The sequence below is a fragment of the Amblyomma americanum genome, chromosome 2 (genome assembly GCF_052857255.1).
Source record: "Amblyomma americanum isolate KBUSLIRL-KWMA chromosome 2, ASM5285725v1, whole genome shotgun sequence".
Classification (NCBI taxonomy): Eukaryota; Metazoa; Arthropoda; class Arachnida; order Ixodida; family Ixodidae; genus Amblyomma; species Amblyomma americanum.
Window position 1 is genome coordinate 81,223,148 of NC_135498.1, and position 18,560 is coordinate 81,241,707.

The 18,560-nt window shown below is 44.4% G+C and overlaps 2 protein-coding genes across 2 annotated transcripts in view; one reads left to right on the forward strand and one right to left on the reverse strand.

Moving 5' to 3' along the window:
• Positions 1 to 3,037: 3,037 nt before the first annotated feature.
• On the forward strand, positions 3,038 to 4,134 carry LOC144121515 (GPN-loop GTPase 3). Its single transcript, XM_077654752.1, has one exon. The coding sequence runs from the start codon at positions 3,167 to 3,169 to the stop codon at positions 3,998 to 4,000; it is 834 nt and encodes a 277-aa protein (XP_077510878.1). The 5' UTR covers positions 3,038 to 3,166; the 3' UTR covers positions 4,001 to 4,134.
• Positions 4,135 to 4,965: 831 nt separating this feature from the next.
• Positions 4,966 to 18,560, reverse strand: part of Neurl4 (neuralized E3 ubiquitin protein ligase 4) — a 37,742-nt gene continuing 24,147 nt past the window's right edge. The window contains 7 exon segments of the mRNA XM_077654751.1: positions 4,966 to 10,329; positions 11,001 to 11,130; positions 12,171 to 12,286; positions 13,757 to 13,895; positions 15,223 to 15,330; positions 16,500 to 16,575; positions 17,272 to 17,451. Of these exon segments, the coding sequence (XP_077510877.1) occupies positions 10,068 to 10,329; positions 11,001 to 11,130; positions 12,171 to 12,286; positions 13,757 to 13,895; positions 15,223 to 15,330; positions 16,500 to 16,575; positions 17,272 to 17,451 (1,011 nt within the window). The 3' untranslated portion in view covers positions 4,966 to 10,067.

Genomic DNA, 18,560 nt, shown 5'->3' on the forward strand with positions numbered 1-18,560 from the left:
TATGGGGCGATAGTTACTTACGTCTGCTTTGTCCCCCTTTCCCTTATATATCATGTTCATTCTACTTAATCGCCATTCATCGGGGACTTTCTCATCCACTATCATTTTGTTCACTACCTGTATTAATGTTTGCTTGGATTTTGGTCCTAACTTCTTTATCAACATAATCGGGATACCATCTGGTCCTGTTGATGTGCCACTAGGAACCTTCTTCTCTGCCCTTTCCCACTCTCCTTGCTCAAGTGAAGCTATTGCTGTAACCGGTCTATCCTCCTTCGATAAATTATGTACCACGTGCTTTGCTGAAAATTTTTCCGTCATCCTTGTTCCTATGTGTTTTATTGCTTCATCCCCTTCTAGTCGAATACCCTCATCTGTAACAATAAACCTTTGTTCTAGCCTAGTTTTATTACTCATTGCATTTAGATGTTTCCAGAATTTTTGGGCTGCTTTTCTATCCTTTTTATTTACTTTTGACATCCATTGGGCACCCTTTCTTCTAATTTTCTCATTAATCAAATAGGATGCGTCCCTTCTACACTTTATGAAGGTATCCCATTTTCTGTCTACTTCGGGTTTTGGTTCCCCCCTCTTCTTGGAATATCTGTGTTCCCTGGATGCTTCCTTGCGCTTTTCTATTGCCCTCTTGACCTCCTCATCCCACCAACTCTTGGGTTTGCATCTTTTCCCTTTTAGCTTTACTCCCACCTTAGCTAGCTCTAGCTCCAGTAATCGAGTTAATTTGGTATAAGTCCATTCTGTTTCACTATCCTCAAAAATTACTTTCTCGATTTGTTTGGCTGCTACTTCCAATTGCTTTTCTGAGTAAAAATTTCCCCCTGATTGTTTATCTAGATTCAGTCCTACATTGCTTTTTCTTCTGAAGCTCAACTTGATACGCTTGTGGTCACTACCTAGACTTCTGGAACCATTTTCATCTATGCTCATTACCCCTAATCTGTTATACATCTTCTGTGACATTAGTGCATAATCTATCGTCGAGTGCAGACTCCCCGCCTCCCATGTTATGAGCCCTTCACACTTCTCGGTGCTGTTGCATACAACTAAATCATGCCTGTCACACATGTCCTGCAGCATGCTTCCTGTCGAATCCGTGTACCCATCCAGGTCTTCTATGTGTGCATTCATTTCGCCTAATATAATTATCTCGCCCTGTCCTCCTAGCTCATCAATGTCGCTTGCAATACATTCTAACATTTTCCTGTTTTCCTCTTTGGCATTAACCCCTGTCCACAGGTATACAAAGCCAAGGAGTGTTTGCTTGCCTGCCACTGTTCCTTTTAGCCATAAATGTTCCCTGCATCCCAGTCTAACCCTTTGAAAATTCATACTTTTATGAATGAATGCCCCAATTCCACCTCCCTTTCTGCTGCCCTCTGTTCTATTGCAATATTCCCATGCGTAGTCTGGGTTACAGGGTGGTTGCTCCATGTCTCTAAGATGTGTTTCCGCTAAACCATATACCATTAATTCCTCCTGTCTTAACTGTTCTTCTATTTCCTCCCATTTCAGTCTATTCCTGCCACCTTGCATGTTAATGAAACCTATATCTGAATTAACTTGGCCCTGGCGCTTGCGTCTCTTTCTTCCCCTATGGTTCCATTGTCCGTTTGATCTTAATTCTTCCTTCTCTACACTGGTTCCTTCAGAGCTCTGGGTCCCCCCAAAAAAGCTGTTGCCTGGCGACCTATCCTACTACCCACCTTCTTGCCAGTGGCACCACCGTAGTGGATGCCATCCTGTGCAAAAGGGTGGGGCCTAACCTCGTACACTTCCCTGTTGACCTCCATCACCTCGTATCTTAGTCGTCGACTCAATAGCCTAATTACCCGATTAGTCTCCACGACCCTCCTTTCCGTTTCGCGAGCCTGCCTCTGGACCTCTGGGATTGTGCATATGGTCACATGCACACTCTCAGAGGCCTCTCTAAGCCTACGCATCCCCACCTCCAACTGCGTCTCAAGATTCTGGCTCCTCCCCTGCAGTACATCATTGAGGCCAGCATGGATGACCACAAGGTGTTCGCCATCCATGCTACCCACCACCACCTCCCGGGCTCTGGCCATTGCATCCACCATGCACTTTCCCGACTGAGCCTCCACCTGCACCCGCCTGTCTGCCTTCACTGCCGTCAGAACGCCTCCCTCAACCCTCGCTACATTCGAGTCCCCGACCACCAGAACTCTCCTGTGCCCCAAACGTTCGCTTCCTAATTCCATCTGTTGGCCTCCGGATCGCTCTAGCTGACTCTCCTGCCGCTGTACGCTATTGTCGCGAGTTTCCATGCCCGCTTTAACCTTTTTCATTTCGTTCGCATTTTTCTCACTCAATGCTCGCTGCACTACAGCACTGTACGATCGACGAGCCTCGTCCTCCACCTGACACTTCTCCGAACTGGGGTGCCCAGCCGGCCGCGACCTGAGCGCTTCAACCTGTTTTTCTAGCTGGGTCCGCTTTTCCCGCTCTTCTTTAATCTCGCCCACCATTCGCTTCAACAGGGCGGCATTATTCTCCTTTTTAATCAAATCGGCGACCTGAGCTTCCAGCTTAATCCGATCCTCTCGTTCGACCTGCCGGTCCGCATTAAGTGCATTAAACCCAGCTTCCCATTCCCCTTTTAACGCATGAACGGCGTCCCCAAACCGCTTGCACATCTTAAAGGGTCATCTTTTAACGCCGTCTGGCGGCCAGTCTGCGCAATGTCGAGGCGATCTCGAGGCCCATTGAAATCGAGGAGACGCTTCAGGCATGCTCTTCAGGAGAGCAGTGCGACCGACAGCGAGGTGAACGAACAAGAAGCCATTTCCAAGGCCTGGGCTGTACCAGGGCGGTCGAAAAATAAAATACCGCGTTGAAAATTGGAATAGGCTCAAACGTAGGTGGTAGAGTCATTTTATTTAGTGACTCTAGTAGGTGGTGGTGGCGACACGGCGGGACAGACTCCGCCCTAGCGTCTCAAAGTTGGCTAGGCTATAAAGGGATAAGCTCCAAATCCAATCCAATCCAAGCCCGGCAGTTGCAACTTTTTGTCTCGACGCTTTAGTGGTAAACAATGCATGCTGAGTCTGAGGCTCATTTGTTTCGTTCCGTGGAATTTTGAGTGACAGCCTGTCCAAACGGTTAGACTTCTTCTTGAGCCGCCATTATGAGGTACGCTCAGCTTGTGATGGGTCCCGCGGGAAGTGGGAAGAGCACCTACTGCAGCACCATAGCGAAGCACTGCGAAGCCATCGGCCGCGTGGTTCACATTGTGAATTTAGATCCGGCCGCAGAGTACTTCGACTACAACGTTTCGTTCGACATCCGGACTCTCATCAGCGTCGACGACGTCATGCAAGACGAGGAACTTCGGTTCGGGCCTAACGGAGCGCTTGTTTTCTGCTTCGAATATCTGGCCGACAACGCCGAGTGGCTGCAAGAGCAAGTCGGCGAGGACGTCGATGACTACTACTTGTTTGACTGCCCGGGGCAGATCGAACTTTACACCCACCTCGATGTAATGAAGCGGCTTGTCCAGACGCTGGAGTCCTGGGACTTCCGAATCTGTGGTGTGTTTCTCATCGACTCGCAGTTTCTGGTAGACACGTCCAAGTTTTTCTCAGGCGTCTTGTCCGCGCTGGCTACTATGGTGAACTTCGAAATTCCGCACGTCAACGTCATTACCAAGATGGACCTGCTGAATAAGGCAGGCCGCAGAAAAATAAGTCGCTTCCTCGAACCCGACGCCAGCTTGTTGCTTGAAGACTCCAGGCTGGACGAAAGGCACGCGAGGCTGTCAGAAGCCATCGCCAGGGTCGTCGAAGAGTTCAGCTTAGTCAAGTTCATGCCTTTGAACATCAAGGTGGAAGAAAGTATTGGCGACCTGCTCCTCGTCATAGACAACGCTATCCAATACGGGGAAGATTTAGACGTCAAAACGCACGATTTCGATGTGGACCGAGATGTAGATGAAGATGTGCGCTACGGTCTGGACGATTAACGCGCAGCCCTACAAGGTGTGGAAGTAAAATTTTTAACTGGAGCCTAAAAACAGGGTGATGGTTCGGGCTAGTGGGTATGCGTTATGATCATAGCGCAGCAACAAAACAGGGGACAAACACAAGCGCTAACTTCCACTACAGCTTTATTTGGTGCACACAGAATTTATACAAGAAGTAAAGAATGATACCAGTCAGATTAGACAAGATACTTTGTGAACAAAGCTTAAAAACAGAGGTGACGAAACTTAACCCTGAAATGTACAAAGGATAAGTAGAAAGGCGAGGCTCTGAAGATCAGTCAACCCCGAACGTTGCGCAAACATGGATATGAATGTTCATTTTCTAGGCAGAGGCAGAAGTTTGTTTATTAAGTAGAAAATATTTCCTCGCATATGTATTTTCCGAGACTATTCAAATGATGAACATAAGCAGTACTTTATGCATTCTTTAATTGCCAACTTGCATACAGACTATTCAAATGATGAACATAAGCAGTACTTTATGCATTCTTTAATTGCCAACTTGCAATGGCACTTGCATTCATTTTACATAGTTTTAAAAACCAGAGCGTAATTTTGCTCTTCAGGTTGATGCCCAAGTTAGCTTGGAAATTCATTTTTAGGTCATTATACTGAATGGACGTTCAGTTCACAGTGAGTGTTTTATCACAATGCTTGACGCAGCAGTCTGAAAGGTGAAGTTACAATGGCGTTTGTGAAATTCCATTGTGTGTGTGTGCATGTGCTGTTTGTGAAGTTACATCAACAAAATTTCATGACTTCAACATCGTGTGTGTGTGCATATACTGTTGATGAAATTACATCAATGTGGTGACATCGTGTGTGTGCATGTGTTGTTTGCGAAGTCACACCAACAAAACTTCGTGAAATCAGCATCATTCCGTATATGGATTTGATGCTTCCCATTGCCTGTGCTTGTGATAGCAAATAAAAGCGCACATTGCTTTGCTTTAATGCTGGATTTATTTTGACTCTGAAAGGACACTGAAGGCAATGACTCGAGCATGTTTTCCAGGAAACATCGGCCCATGCACATGCTTACCGCTGAAATTCACATTCTTAGCCAAGTGAGTAAGGGATGCACATGTGGCTTCAGTGCACTGCCGAAACAAGAATGAAACAGCGTACAGCTACTTTCTTCCTTCATCTCCTGTGCCATACACAAAGTTGGACACAGTCATCACAGATGCTGTAACATGAACAGGAAAGCCGCTAAAGCAGGTGACCATCACTAATACGTTACAAAACTGAACTTACAAAAGTGGTCAACCTTGGGAAGCCATTACGCAACTTCTTCCAGCATGTAGGCAACACTTGCGACTAGATTAGCATGAACAATGCTCTAAAATGCAGCACCCAAAATATTCAGTTCACACGGCTTTTTGTGCGGTTCGAGTGATAAGCAGTGGCAAAGTGCATAATGCCACATCTTCACTTGCACATGCTTTCAATTATGTACATAAACAATGCTTCGGCCGGAGAAGACGCTGTTGTCACATGGCAAAAAGGCGACGTAGCTCTACGCCAGCGCCATCAATTTCTCATAGCAAGTTCAAGCACGGTACATCCAACAAACGCCCTACACGATTTCAGCAGTCTAATTACTGAGGCTGTTGTGGGTTCACCATGTTGCAGCTTTCAGCACTTGTAATAGACAAAAATAGAAGGCTGAGGCCGCATCTGTCTTGGTACTGCTGAAATTTCGTTCACTGGGCTAGTTCTTTATATTTTTTTTTGCGTCAGGTTATACTTTCACCTTGGTAATGTTGAAATTTCACTCACCGGGCCAGTTTATTATTTTTTTGCTGGGAAAATGTTGAGAATCAGGCTTTGTGAGCCTCTGCACTTTTCCTTATTTTAATTAAGGCAGCTTTTAAGCACTGTGCTTATGATCTGGGAAAGGCTTGTAGCACTTGACAACCAATTTTTTTTCTGAATATATTCCTTCAACTTTGTTTCTGTCAACTCTGTGCTGCTTGCGATGCTAGAATATTGAATTCGGTTTATGGTTACTGGCATGCTCCTGAGAAACTGGGCTTCCTGTAACCCATTAAAAAAAGAATCAACACCTTACTATAAACCCGAGCACTGTTTGCAAATGAGCTTGTCACTTTCGGTGATATGGTTTGAACACGCCTTTTCTCTCTTCTCTGTAGAAACGAAAGAAAGTTGTGAAACAATAAAAAATAGTTTTCTAACAATAGCGCAAGAAGACTGAATTTTTCCTTCTTAGGCCTCCCAAATATGACTATTAAACGTGCAATATACACTGTACAGAGTGCACCACCAAGTAAAATAAACACAGAAGATTCCAACACTGATACACACAATACATTTTTTTTTTCCAGCATGTGTATGTACAAAATATGTTACATGAAGTGCACAATGCTCCTGCAAGCCATAAGGAAAGGGATCATCAGTGAGGTGTATTTCCTATATGCATTTTGCTGCATTGCTCGGGCATTTTCTTTTTAATGCGATGTTGAAAACAATGGCTAGCATGTCTTTTACACAATGCCAAAATCTTACAAAAATACCGGGAACCCTGAATGTGGTTTCCCCTGTCAAATTCGTGACAAAGGCTTCAAATCATGAGCAATGACACAGCAGGCGGGTGTCGCAAAAACTGGAAAGGCTCTTGTGCTGCGGGAGCAAGGTGACAGCAAGAAAAGCACACACTGTATTGCATGCCTGCTACCATATGCAAGCTGCCACCACAGCGAACACTCAGTTACATGCGCATGTCTCTAGACACAAGCAGTCGATACAGAAAACCAAGGAATGTCAGCTAATAAGGCTGCTTAGTCACATAAAATTTTTTTTTTCTCTTTACGTGGGCTCTGCGGGGAAAATCAGCAGCTTTTAAACCTTTAGCTTGCATTCCACAATGAAATATATTTGCACAAACTATGGAGACAATTGAAATCTTCAAATGAGCCATTGCATTATGCATACAAAACTAGCCACAAGGGAATGAAATAGAAATAAACTGCTCCACGGCAAGTCTAAATGCATCACTACTCAAAGCACAGAGACTTTATAGGTTTGGGTCTTGTAGCTCAATAACGTATGCACGGGTTTGAATCCTCTAGTCTACAAAGAATCGGTCATGCTTCCCAGATACTGACACAGCAGGCTCACTGCACATTACAGGAAAGTGCATTAGTCTACCAGGACGGTCTGATTTGCTCAAATGAAGTGTTACTCCAACACAATTTTCATGAGCTTATACAACCATTATTTCTGGCTTGGTGCTGTTTTAACACACTATCTGGATCTCAACTTTAGCACTCATTCAATCAGAGCTCCCTTGCCTGCCGGTGCTACACACTGCAAATTCACCGGTCACTTGCGCTTCTGGTCGGAACTAGCACCAACCATAAGAAGCGCAGTTCATTCTGAGTCATGGTATGCCAGGGATCAGGAATCACAAGGGAAAGGACAAGAAACTGCTTCTCACAAGTGGACAAGAAAGACCGGCACGTGCTATGACAAAACAGGAGAGGTTCACATTTCTAGTGCACATTCTGACAACAATTAGCAATTACATGAAGCGAGTAATGAAACTTGAACAAAAACCAGCACTTGGTGCCAATACATTTACACTGTCGCGGTTCAACGGCAAAGATGCAGCATTCACACAGGGGCCCTTCACGTTCAAAATAGAATTCAGAATGAGCTGATTCTGTAACCTTCAAATTGTTTCAAAGACACACATACGTTTAGTGTACAACCGAGCTAATGTCGTACGCATGCTGCCTGGGACATTACACATATCACATTGGTAATAGCAGCAACCCCCTGTATGTCACTCGTCTTGCTAAGACGACACACTTTGTATAGCGCATTACAACTTCTTCCGCGAACAAGACAAGTGAGCCGTCTTGTGACGTCAAGGTGCTTAACAACGCACAGTTCAAAGCTTCTGGTTTTCCTGGACAGCCTTCTTTGGTTACACACAAGCACCGCTTAGGCAAGTGGACTTGTTGAACATCAAAAGTCTAAGCCAACTACTAAAGATGCCAGGCTTTAACACAGGCACCTTGGACAGCATCAAGGTTTAAGAACCCGCCGACATGGATATCACTTTTTCCGTATGCACAATAACTTGGAGGACACCATATTAGCATTAGCTATGACAGTGCGATAGCATAAGAACCTCACTGTGAGCTGCCACGCATGACTACATATACCATATAAGAGGAGAGGAGGATTCCCCTTTCCATTTTGTCACCTGTGAACCGTGGCAAGTGTGGCACTGCTGTCTTTTCATCCCAATAAAAGGGCTCTTATAAGAACTAAAAGGACACAGCTGTACTGCTCTTTAAAAGAAGCCCTGAATCACTTGTTATCAGCACATTTCGATGCCTGTTTCGACTCCTCGCCATCGTTAATGGCTTCTGTTTTGTGAAGACAGCTTTTGTGGCAGCACTACAAAAAAAATTTCACCGTTAGCCACTTTCTTGATATAGACGGAGTGCACACCGGTCCACAAGTAAACTGTTCTGTCTATGCCAGTTTGTGGTCACTTAGCTTATTAAACTGCTATCCTAAAGGTTGCATTGGGACATTGCCAAAATCTAATGGGTTGTTCCACGGACTTGACGAGAACAAGCAAGCGAGCAAAAATAACAGCGATAAGATGAGACAAAGATAGTGTTTATGACAGAGTAGGCAGACTAGAGCTGGAAAAACAAAAACAGAAAGTGCTTTGTTAATTTTTCCTTTCACCTTTCGGAAGTCTGTCAGACATTCTTTGAAACTGCCCCATCTAGATCTCTTCAATGAGTTTTGGAATATGGATGCTGCAGGGTGTGACAAATGACAATATGTGATAATTTTTTTTTCCGTCTCTTCCTAATTATCTCCAGCCCTAAAATCTTCAAAAGGACGGTGCCACGGCAGTCAAAAATACATTTTTCTTATCTGTTCACACGAAAAGCAATGAGCCATGCTATGAGCTATCACAATCACTGCCCAAGAACTGTTTAAATTAAAAAAATGATTTTGGGACAACCATGATATCTACGGCATATGTCATGCCACACGTAAACTCGTCTTATGCAAGAAATGAAGTTCGCTAATGAGGACACCGAGGTCTCTCTTTTGAAGCTAAGGCTTCTGCGATAAAGTACAGAGTTGCCGAAATGCTTTCAGCAGAAAATAAAGTGTACCAGTCGGAAAAGTGTCTAGGTGCTGGTAGTCAAAGGAACACATTTGGCAACTATGATAACAGCACAAGAACAAGAATGTTTTTGGCCGTGTGCCACACACTTCTTGAACTGCGTACACTGCAGCTTGGGTTTCAGTGTGACGGCATCAACATAAGAACACTTTTCTATCACAACAGGGGAACATGACATCACTAGGTACGACACTGACAAGCCCTATTTGAGGGATGCTATACTACACAAACCGAACAAGTGGCACAGCCACACGAGGAAAGTCCGAGAGAAAAACAAAAGGTTGCAACAACAATGCCTGCTACATGGACAGCAAAAACAACAAGAGCTCTCTGCCTGTAGTACACCGAGCGACTCAATGCTTATGTACACATCATGAAGTTAGCACAGAAAAACACAAACAAGGTGCAATACAGGAGCAAGGCGTTATTAAATGTTCATCGATGCCAGTGACGATGACAGCAGTGCGGGGTGCAGATGAAAACTACTCAACGACAATTGCACAATAGCCCGAAATGCTCTGCGGTGCAGCCGTAGGCAGGATGGGGAGGCAGCAGCAATTGATGCTTATGCTCCGTCTCACTAAGGTTGTGCGTAGTTGCTGAAGCTAGAGCTGGTGTCGCTTAACCAAGGGCCCATTTCGCAAGGCTGTTTGACAGTAAGAATGATTTGCGAGTGGCTGGCACCTTGAGCACTGCCTTGCAGGGGCGACCGCCACTAGCCACTGAGGTATACCCGCAAATAGGAGTAACACTGCAAGGATTTAGTGAGACGGAGCATGCCAAAAAATAACGAGAAACGGCTAGCGTTAAAAAAGAAAGAGACACCGATAAACAAGCCAGAGTTCCTAGAGTGGCAGTCTATCAGGAAGGCGGGAACTCGAGGCGGACGAGTAACGCATGCAGGATGGTGGCCCCCCTCTCCTTAGTCCTCCACTCCAGCTCCGAGGCACCCAGAAATGCCTCCATTGGATCTCTCGCCACGGCACCACCGCCGCCGCTGCTGCTGCCGGTTGGGCTTGTGGCACCCACGCATCCCGGGTGCGTAGTGTAAGAACCCGGCTGGACCAACACTTGAAAGGCAGCCCTCGCCCACAGCTGACGGCCACTCTTTGGGTCCACAAATCTGTTGGAAATTGCCAGGGCTCAGACTGATGCACGCACGTGGTGACTAGCTTTAAAGCTGACCGGCCATGCTCAATGCCGCCTTTCGGTGGCACTGAACACCGGTCTTTCTAACCTGTAACTTGCACTAGCTTTCTTGCGACCTGTCTAGACTTCCAGCAACTTAATGGCTCTAGAAAGAGATAACTTTTTCTTCCCTTATGCAAGTGATGTACTGAATAAGAGAAGCTGTACGAATTTCAATAATTCCTCGAAAGTTACCTCAGTCCCTATTCTCAAGGGCTCTACTGGTCATGAGCTTCTTTTTTGCTACACAGTTATTTTGCAAATTATTTTTCAACTGTTAGCTTATACTTGCATAACGATGATGCCAAGTGTCATATTGCATTATCCACTGTACAACAAGACCATTTCCAGTTGTTCTATCATGATGACTGCCCCACCTCTTCTTCCCATGCAATAAGTTACTAATGGCCCTCTTTAAGAGAACAGGATAGGCAATTTTGCGACAAATCTACTTGTACCAGGAAGCCCAGAGGCTGAAGGTAGCCAAGCCAAGACAAACAGGCACAAAAAGTGCACCACTGTAACCTTAGTGCAACTTAAATCTTACACTTAAACCTGAGCCTAGTTCCACAGTAGTGGCTGAAACAGACTATACTCGGTACTCACTCGTGCTTTGGACACAAGGCACTACAGCCAGCATAGCGCAGTGTTGGAGACAGGCAGACCGAGTGGCTTTCAAAGTTCTCCGATTTGCTTCTTTGGCCAGACTTGGGAATTTGACAGAGTGACACCTTGTCTGTACAGGAAGAGCAAAGTCAGAAATCAGAGGATGGCAGTACTCACTTATGCTTGACTTCACATGCGTAACATTATGTACAACAGCCTCCGAGGGATGGCAACGCTGCAAAAGCGAACTGCCGTTGCCCAGAATGCCATTCAATGAGTCCGGGCTGTACGCGAACAGCAGGTACAGAAGACAAGCGAATATGTACAGGTGCACAGAGCAGTTTTTGGAATAATACACAAAAAAGTTGATTCTCCTTGCCACTGTAAGAGAGCAGAAAGCACCATTCATATCGTGGATTCATTCTTACACTGACATGCTATTAAAGTATTTCATGATTTGGACATTCTGAAAAACTTTTTCAGGCACCTGTCAATACAAGTATATACATCAGGTTTGGGCGTCGCAAGGTAATACCAAGCATACAACACTATTTGAATATGCATTAAAACGAACACGTTTGAGATCACCACTTTGTTGGCTTGATTACTCAGGGCAAACTGAACAGTAGGATTTCAGGTAACTGCAACGTGTCCCATTATCCGTCAGCACTAAACTGCAGGCTTGAGCTGCAGCCGCTGGTCACAAGCATGATTACGCCTAACCAGTGTATCCCTTCGCAGCGTGCCCCTCCACAGCAGAGCATTCTCAACCACCAAAACCAATTACCCTGGTTAATAAAGACACCGATATTGTGTGCGTATAAGTGGCCCAGTAACGAAAAGCCAAGAGAGTTCCAAATCCAAACTACTTTCCTTGCGCACAGATTTGAATGCCTGAAGATGTCTCGTAGCTCCCGCTCTAGTACCAGCAAGTTGACAGATAGAGTATTGGAGTGGTGTAAGCACTAGAGTGGACTTTCAGTAATTTGAATTTGGAGGGGACCAGAGGTTTCAATAAGGCAAAGTTCAAATTGAGAGTAGCTTTTATGATTATACACTTGACACTGACAGCACAAAGGTGCCAGTTCGAATAAACTAGATGTTCGAATTTCGCGAGTTAAAATTATACCAGGAGTCCACTGCATACGCATGCGACAGGAGTACACCTGCCTGGTGACAGCAGTTGTCCGTGGTCCAAGGTCTTTCTCACAGCAGCGACAGGCACTCCGTGGTACGCCACATGCCACTTCTGCTGAACTGCATTGCTGTCGGGCCTTGGTGGCAACCTGCCAGCAGCAGTCATTAATCAGACACCTCACAATTTACTACACCAGACACTAGCTAGGTATGTGACTTCTGGCACAGGCTGTGCTTATCTGTCCCACCTCCAATATTTTCATCGGAGGACGGGAAATGCACAGCACCACACAAGCCACAAGCGAACTCACATTGGCCTTGCGAACAAAGCGAAAAGAATGACCACCGCACCATACCACACCAGTCACATGCCCAAGCAGCATCGACATGACAGCCAAAATGGCCAAAACATTGGTGACAGCTAGCGGAAGTCGCTTGTTTTGGCTACGCCAGCGGAGTCGGCCAACTGGCATGCAGAAACCGGGTGCCTGGGGCCAACACGGTTTCCCTCTTCCCTCTTCCCAGCCCCTTAATTATTTATTTATTTATTTATTTATTTATTAGTACCTCAAAGGCACCATTGAAGGGGTATTACATCAAGGGTTGGAATATTTAGCAGGACATTTCTTCGATGGACGATTTGAATGACGATGAGTCGATCTAATCCACGATGGCGTTTGGCAGGTCATTCCAGTCCCTTGCTGTATGAATGAAAAATGATGACAGGTGCACAGAAGTGTGTGCGGGGGAAGGGTAGACGGCCTTCCCGTCGTTTGTGCGATTGGAGATGCGATGTGCTGGGCTGATAATGGAGTTAAGAAATCGATGATAATAGAACTTATGGAACAAACACACCCCTATGGACGTTCCCATTTCCCTTCACACACCACAAAATTCTCATCACGCAACTCTTGTGCAGCTCCGCACGAAGGTGTCCAAGGCCAGCGCCGTACGAGATGAGATTTCAGGAAGATCGTGAACTCCATTAGGAGAAGCTTATTTGCAGGGGTGCGCAGTGATGGGATAAACCCGCTTCCAGGGTAGGTAGTACTGGGAGAAGCGCGCTTGCGGGGGCGCGGCATGGCACAGAGTTCGATATATCAAATATGGTGTGCACGGGCGGTTGATAAACACAAACAAATTTTAAATACTTTTGCATGCATGGGATTCACAAGGGGTTTTACAACTGTTCGATATAGGCAATAATTCGATATATCCGGGATTGACTGTATATTTTATGTCATGACCTTTGTAGAGATTTTTTTTAGGATGTGCTTGCGAAATCTGCACGTAATTTGCACAGATTACGTGAGTAAATACAGTATTCACCTGTGCGTGGCCTACCACAGTGTCCGCACACCTCAACCTCTATGTAACTTACCCAAAGGCATAAATTATTTACGGTTTTTTGAGAAAAACAATGTTCATGTATGGTAAGGCTTACTCAACAGTGCAAGTTATAGACCAGAAAATAGGATAACTGTTCCGAAATCTAAGGTTCAAAAGGCAGCACCCTATTTTCACGACTAACGCAGTGTTGGAAACACTGAAATGCAGTTAACAAACATGCAAAACAAGTGCAGATGCATTATTAAAGAAGGCTGGAGCATGCCATTCACCTGAGAGGGAAACGGCACCAGCCAAAGGGCACAGCATAATCCCGAGGCGGTTCACCAACTTTGAGGTAGGGCTCGTCACCACGAATCTTATGGCAGGTCTCACAGTAGCAGACGTTCATGTCAGGGATGAAGTAGCTTTCTGCATGCAGACAGGCGAACACAACGCAAAGTTACGACTCAAGGTACAACTCGGTGGCAGCCAAGCACCAAACAAACTCCCAGATGAGCCCAAAAGGAATTAGAAAATTCCTGTTCTTTGCGTTGTCCCTTTTGTGTTTGTGCTGCAGAAACATTACGGACAATCAAATAGCACATAGCCAAACCTGAGAAAATAACTGCCATTCGTGTAAGCACATGTTGCATTGCTTTTTTCCCTAACAGCGCAAGGTGCCAATGCAGGCTGGCACTCTGCTGCATCTGCGAACACAGTGTGGAGAGGTGGCTTGCCCCTTAGCCACAGAGAATACACATTCCTTTCCTCCCCTCGTAAGGGGAGACACTGACTGGTCTTTGGGAGCAAAAAACGACCCAAAAATCAATTTTTTTAAAATGACATTTTTGGAGCCTATAGCTATTATTCTTCAACTCTACCAGTTTTCTCCTCGAGGAAATCGGTATTTTGACCATAATATTAAATTTAGATCACTGTGTGGGCTCAATTTGTTCAGGAGCAGGCGATTTAACACCGTGAAAATTTTGGACACCTGGTTGTCTTAGTATATCAATATCTCAACGTCTAGGAGAGACAGACATGTCATATCGTTTGCTAAGGGAAGCTGAAGGCACAGTGCATGCAATAATCGAAGCACAACTGTTCAATCGTGCTTCAAGAATTTATAATTTTTCAAAGCTTATCAATGCACGATATTTACACTTTGAATGCTGCTATTCTAAGTGCTGTAAAATTACTGATGAGGGTAAAATGAAAAAGCTGCTTTGAATATTGCACTCTTTACTCACCATACTAGGTAGCCATGGGTTAAAAATTATTTTGTATTGAGCCATTTTTTTTTGTACCGAGGTACTAATAAATTACTAATTAACATTAATTATCTTAGGAACTGGTGGATTAATTAAGAAACAGTTTCATATTTAATATAAAAAACTGAGCAAGGTGATACAGTTTAATTAGGATTGGACTAAAAATAAGGAAAATAGACCAGTGTCCCCCCTTAAGCCCCACACCAAATATCCCGGTTCCTTGCTAGCTGCGCCCACTTTATTTTAGCAAACTTCCTGATACCATCCGTCCACCTATCTTTTGTCTGTCGCTTGCTGTTCTTTCTTTTACTTGGAGCCCACCTTTTCAACCTAACAGAGCATCAGCTGGACACCCAGCATTTCCCACCAATGTCCATTTTTTGTCCCTCGAGACTGCCACTAGCATTTTCCTTTGCGCTTTGTCCACTGGACTATTTAGCTGCGGATAACAGGAAATGGGACGTGAAACAACGACGAGCACTTGCCAGGGATTCCCAGCATAGCCTTGAACCTCAGGCACAGGTTTTGGTACTCGCAGTTCTTGATGGCATGGATGTCATTGTGCAGGTTTTTCACCTTCTTCTCTTTCACACCTGGAAGCGCAGGAACAGTCAATGGCAACAAACAACAAGAACCAGAAGCCTCGCCTCAATTTGCGACAGCCACTCATCAGGAAACAGTTCACATAGCAATTATACAAAGGGGTCTCTGAAATAAACATGATTTTAAAAAAATAATCTGTCTCCTTCAAAATGATTTTCTGATTGCCTACAGCATTAATCCTGCACTTTGCAATCTCTGACATCTTGTGGATTGATACTTTGGCAATAATATAAAGATGTTCTATCTAAGTAAGCCAGTTTTTTCTCTCGAATTCCAGACTTTTTAAAATTTGTGGGAATGATATCTGCTCTTCAGATCATACAATGCCACAGTTTTTGTTTTCAAGCACACGCTAAAGGCTTAAAAAACAAATGTTAGGAGCAGACACATAAAATCACCCTTTAAATAGTTTTCATTTTGCTTTAAATAATGTCATAAGATGGCTGCATTGTGAATAGGTAACTTAAAGGAATAAGAACAAAAAAACTATTCTGTGAAGAGAATGTTCCTAATGTGCTCTTTACGCCTTATACCAGTGGTGCCCAGTGGGAGGCCTTGGACCCTTTGGTGTCTTTGATGGCATTTTTGACTTCATTGGAGGCCTTGCTCTCCGATGAAACCTCCACATTGCTTAACTCGAAGACAACACCCATGAAAACAATGTGCACTTATTCAAATAAATTACATTTATTAAGGGACCTGTACACGCCAAGAGCTAATGTTTGGAAGTCCAATGTTGCAATACTACATCTATACACTGCACGGATAAACTAGCAAAACAAACAGGTATAATTCCAATTTTGGACTGTTGTTACATCAACATGCATACAACAAAACCCGAAGCCATGGTCACAATTAGTAGCATAGACTATCCTCTGTCGCATAGTGATTTTAGCGCTGCCCTCTTCAGTTATTTGTTATCTTTTCTAAGCCTCGACAGCTTCCTTGCACATTATTGGCCAAAGAACAATTACAACAAAAGGTGATGTATCCATGGTGGCATACAGAAAGGGAGTGAAATGACAAGCTTGAAGACACTGACTTGGAAAAGTGACACAAGTTACAACAATGCATGCCTGACCTATATTTTAGCACGGTCAAGCCACAGCACTGGTGATGTCAAACTGTCCCAAATTGACTGCAGGCCAATACCACATACCGTTGTCAATGTCTGCCTTTTCCCTTGAATCCACCTCCGGTTCACTGTCCTGGTCATGAGACTCCACTATGGTCACCTGGTTGAGATTAAAATTAAGAATTAAAACTTGTGCCATCACAAAAGACAGGTTTGTTGCGGTTGAAAATATGTTCTCATGCACGCCTCCTAGCCACAGAAGTGCTTATACGGGATGCTCACTGTATGCACTATTGGCAGCAAAAGTTTGTGGGATGAGAATGCAAAAAAAAATTATTTCGGCACAGTCACGCGATTCAGTCTGCTGAAATGCGTCAAGGTATGAGGGAGACGGGCATTCTCTATCCATTGGCATTAATACCACGCAACTGGGTCAGAAGGCAGAGCTACAATAAATTTATGGTGCATGCATTATGACTTGCTGCTAGTCTAGTTAACACAACTCATCGTTGAAAGTTCCTACTGTCAAAGAAGCACACGCATGAACGAGCTACACCACAATGCAAATTCTGCAGGGCAGTCAACATCATGTCTTCCCATGCATGTGCTTTTTTTTCTGTGAGTGCTGTGTTTGCACATTTCATGCCTGTAAACAGTGTCTGCGTTCTGAAAGCAACTTTTAGTGACATTTCCACTTCTGTTTACATCAACGTCACGCAAGTGGTCCAGATCTCCAGTTCTCAGCGCCGCATATCATTGTAGATGCGAACAAAGGACTTCAGAAAACAGTGGTAGAAGTGGGGCTCACATGACACATGAAGTTTATGTTTTGAACAGGTTGGGCGAGTGGCACTACCTGCTCACACTGGCCGTACAGGTCGACCAGGGCATAGCAGACAGGCGGCAAATCTCGGGCCGCCACGCCTTGGTCCATCCCGTTGACGTAGAGATGCAGGCCGCCCTCCAGGTCCACCATCACGCCCACCGTGTGGCCCTGCTGCAGGTGGTCCAGGTTGGGGCCGTAGCCAAGCTTCACCTGCGCACATCACCATTCAGTGGGGAAAAAAATACCAAAAACAAAAGTGCCAGGGAGCTTTATATTGTCTCCCGATAAGAGTGTTCACAAACTTTGTTAGTTCTTTCACTTGTGAGGAAACTGGAATGAAAAAAAAAAAACAGAAAGAGGGTAAGAGAGGCACAAAATAAGGTGCCAAAAGTTCAGTAATAAGGGGCAAAAAAAAAATTTTAACACATGCCTTGTTTGCTGAACCTTTTCAAAGTGTGCATAGAAGTGCAAAATAAAGTAAAAAATATCATTGCAATTTTTTAAATATGCAGCAAGAGATAGATTAAAAATGAAAATAAAATGCTGCAAGTACTATATTTACTCCCACAATGAACACTTTTTTCTCAGAAAATCTTTGAAAATTTGTGGGGTGCATACATTATGCGGGGTCAAATCGTCACAAAAAATTTGGGTAAAAGAGGAACAAAGAGTAGGCTGGTGAAATAAATACTCCATCTGGTACGACTTACCTTCAATACAAAATGAAATGAGCTCTTAAACATGATTTCTGGGCTCGAGAGCACAAACTACAGTTCACTTCAGCATAACTCGCAGCATTCAGAATGAAGCACATCCACAACAAGTTGCTACAGTCATTATTATTGCAGATAAAACAAAGAAACCCTTTTAGACCAGGCGTGGTTTTTACTGCTTCTCGGATTCTGCGTGGAACATTCTAAATGGCTGCTGGTTGCCTAGGAAGCAGCGCAGCAGTCCTGATATTCGACAGATAGGGCTTTATAGCATTGCATAGCTGTTCTGAAGTTCAAAAAAATGTGCCTTCAAAAATTCCCTATCATTATCAGCAGACTTCACGCCAAAATAAAGGGGTTAGTCTATTACGTGAGAGGGAAAAAATTGTACTTTTTGGCAGAAAAAGTAGGAGGTGTGTTCATTATGCGAGTTAATACGATATGTATCACATACGGCTAACCAGAAATGATAAATGAATGTACTGCTGTTAACCCAAGCCTTAAAGCATTCAAACATACAGCAGCGATGACCTGCAAGTTGATCAAGGCCAGCCTGAGGTCCTTGAACAGTCACCAAAATTCCTCAAGCTCAAATTTTCTGTTGAG

Coding starts and splice junctions, on each gene's coding strand:
- LOC144121515 (XM_077654752.1), top strand. CDS start 3,167: ATGAGGTACGCTCAGCTTGTGATGGGTCCCGCGGGAAGTGGGAAGAGC.